Source organism: Opisthorchis viverrini (assembly GCF_000715545.1).
Source record: "Opisthorchis viverrini unplaced genomic scaffold opera_v5_254, whole genome shotgun sequence".
Classification (NCBI taxonomy): Eukaryota; Metazoa; Platyhelminthes; class Trematoda; order Opisthorchiida; family Opisthorchiidae; genus Opisthorchis; species Opisthorchis viverrini.
Genome location: NW_008751906.1, coordinates 508,412 through 510,624, shown reverse-complemented (window position 1 = coordinate 510,624; position 2,213 = coordinate 508,412). Strand labels below are relative to the sequence as shown.

The 2,213-nt window shown below is 45.6% G+C and overlaps 1 protein-coding gene across 1 annotated transcript; it reads right to left on the bottom strand.

Moving 5' to 3' along the window:
• Positions 1 to 477: 477 nt before the first annotated feature.
• T265_09008 (hypothetical protein) lies at positions 478 to 717 on the bottom strand (the record flags this gene model as incomplete). The annotated part of the gene is made up of 1 exon (XM_009174967.1): positions 478 to 717. One exon carries the CDS (start codon positions 715 to 717, stop codon positions 478 to 480), a length of 240 nt encoding a protein of 79 aa, XP_009173231.1.
• Between the last annotated feature and the right edge of the window lie 1,496 nt (positions 718 to 2,213).

Genomic DNA, 2,213 nt, shown 5'->3' with positions numbered 1-2,213 from the left:
TCAGAAGACGCTGGCGATTATATTGATTCCAAATCTGCTAATCTTTGTTATGTTGCCTTCACGTCACATACTATTTCCTATTCGACTTCGTTGCTGTTTCTAAGCTTTTTTCTCGTCCAGCCGTAGTCCTTTCGAGACGCAACGTTGACGTTCTTGAAGCACCCAAAGATACAGTGACGACTGCACCTTTCATGGGATTGCTGATTAAACGGGGGAACCTCAAAATTGTGTTCTTTTTGCGCTTTTGTGGTCAAGCGAGGAGAAGAGAGACACCAGATGCAAATAAAAGTGATCTTTCGTGACGATTTTTGGACGGATAATAATAGCCAGTTTGTCATTCAGACGATTGCGGTGAACCAACCTTTGGCGACGTTTACCTTTGATTCACCACTTGGAGTTGTTGACCTAGCTGGGGTAATTGCTTTGGTATCTCTAGGAGTTTTGCTTTCCTCTGGTGCATCTGCTTTTTATTCCTCATTAAGGGTCAAGGAACGAACTAGGTTGCAGAACTTGGGATGCATTGGCGTACAACTGCGAGTAGTTTGTAGGCTCCAGGTCAGACCTGGTGCATTTCGCATTGCCGTCATTCACAGTGGCATCCACTACAAAATTGTCAACCTCAGATGCATTAGCGGTTGGCACTGCTCTTACTCCTAGCGTCTGTTCCAGTGACAGCAACCCTTGCGACACGGATGACAATTGATCCTTGTCCATCATCCATTCCTCATCACGCTATAAAGTATGTGGCTTTTGGAGCGATGAAATCAACGCTTCTGGGAGGTCATACGTAACCGGATGCACTTATTGTCCGTGAAAGCGATACTACTTTGTTTCCATGAAGTGAGTCCATTGATTGAATAAAGAGAAAATTAGATCATTCAACCATTCAAAAGTTTACATTGTTGTGATATTCAAGGTTTGACGGTTACCACAAGGGTTGGTTCCGTCCATATCTAATCGCCACGAAACGCCCTTCGCCATAGTCCCTTTTTAGCTAGACCACCGAAGAGGAAATTTATATATTTCCAGATAATTCCGGTGACGTCTGACACGTGACATGAATCTCCATGCACTTTAGCTAGCTATGAACCTGCAAGTGACATTGCCCTCAAGGTGTAAGGGTAGTCAGCATCCAGCAAAAATAATTTTCTGTATGCATAGACAGAAGGAAAACTTGATAACCAGTTTCATTGGCGTTGAAATAAGGATAGTTGTATCGCAACTCAGCAAATATTCGTGTTTCAACCATCGCGGATGACTTTGGGTTATCATGCTTGCTTTATGGCGCTCCTTTATTTGCATACCCAACTGACTATAGCTCAGTTTCCATGACGTGCTAGGTATCATTATACAGCGGGCTAAAATTTCAGAATCATTGTGGTTGCCGGTGATATGAACGCCCATGTAAATCGACTAAGCGCTGCTGAGGCCCGATAAGGTAGTCGTCTTTGTTTGGACACGAGACGTATAGACAACGGAGACCGGTTACTTTAGATGTGTGCCGATCAGAGACTGTTTCTTTGCAGTATGAATTTCCGGAACAGCGAAAATCGCTTGACAACGTGATGCCCACCATCAAACCATCGCCAAATCAAAATAGACCACAATGCTGTCAGTTCCCGGTGCTGAGGGTGGATCACCGCCTGCAGCTCCTTCTAGAACACCAGCGGGGACTCGGACCATTCACTTGTATGCTGTTGCTTTTCTTTGCACTTTTGAGGTGTCCGCAAATTGCGCACACCTCGCTTAGCCAGTGAGAAGCTAGTGGACCTAGAAGTCAGAAGAAACTATCAGAAGCAGCTCCTTGAATGCCTGCCGAACGGTATGGTAGCGGATATAAACGGTCACTGGGAAAAAATACCCAAAGCGTTACTCATACTCGGAATGTCTGTTTGCGGTATAACCCGGCCGAACCCATCTAAGCATTGGATCTCTGATACGACTGTGTCTTTGCCGGAGACCCATCGACAGATTCCTCCTGGCCTCAACCACAACTCCACACGGATCACGCATCATTTGAGCCAGGTGAAACTGAGCGTCCGCGCAGCCCAAAAAGCTTGGTGAACCTCAAAATTCAAAGAGATGGAAGGCGCAGTGAATGCTGGAAACTTGCGCGAACTCGCCCATTTGATTCGTTAGACTGGTGCTCAAAAACCTCTTGTCAGCCAAATGATCAGATACTAAAACAGCTCCCTTATATGCAGCAGAGCGGA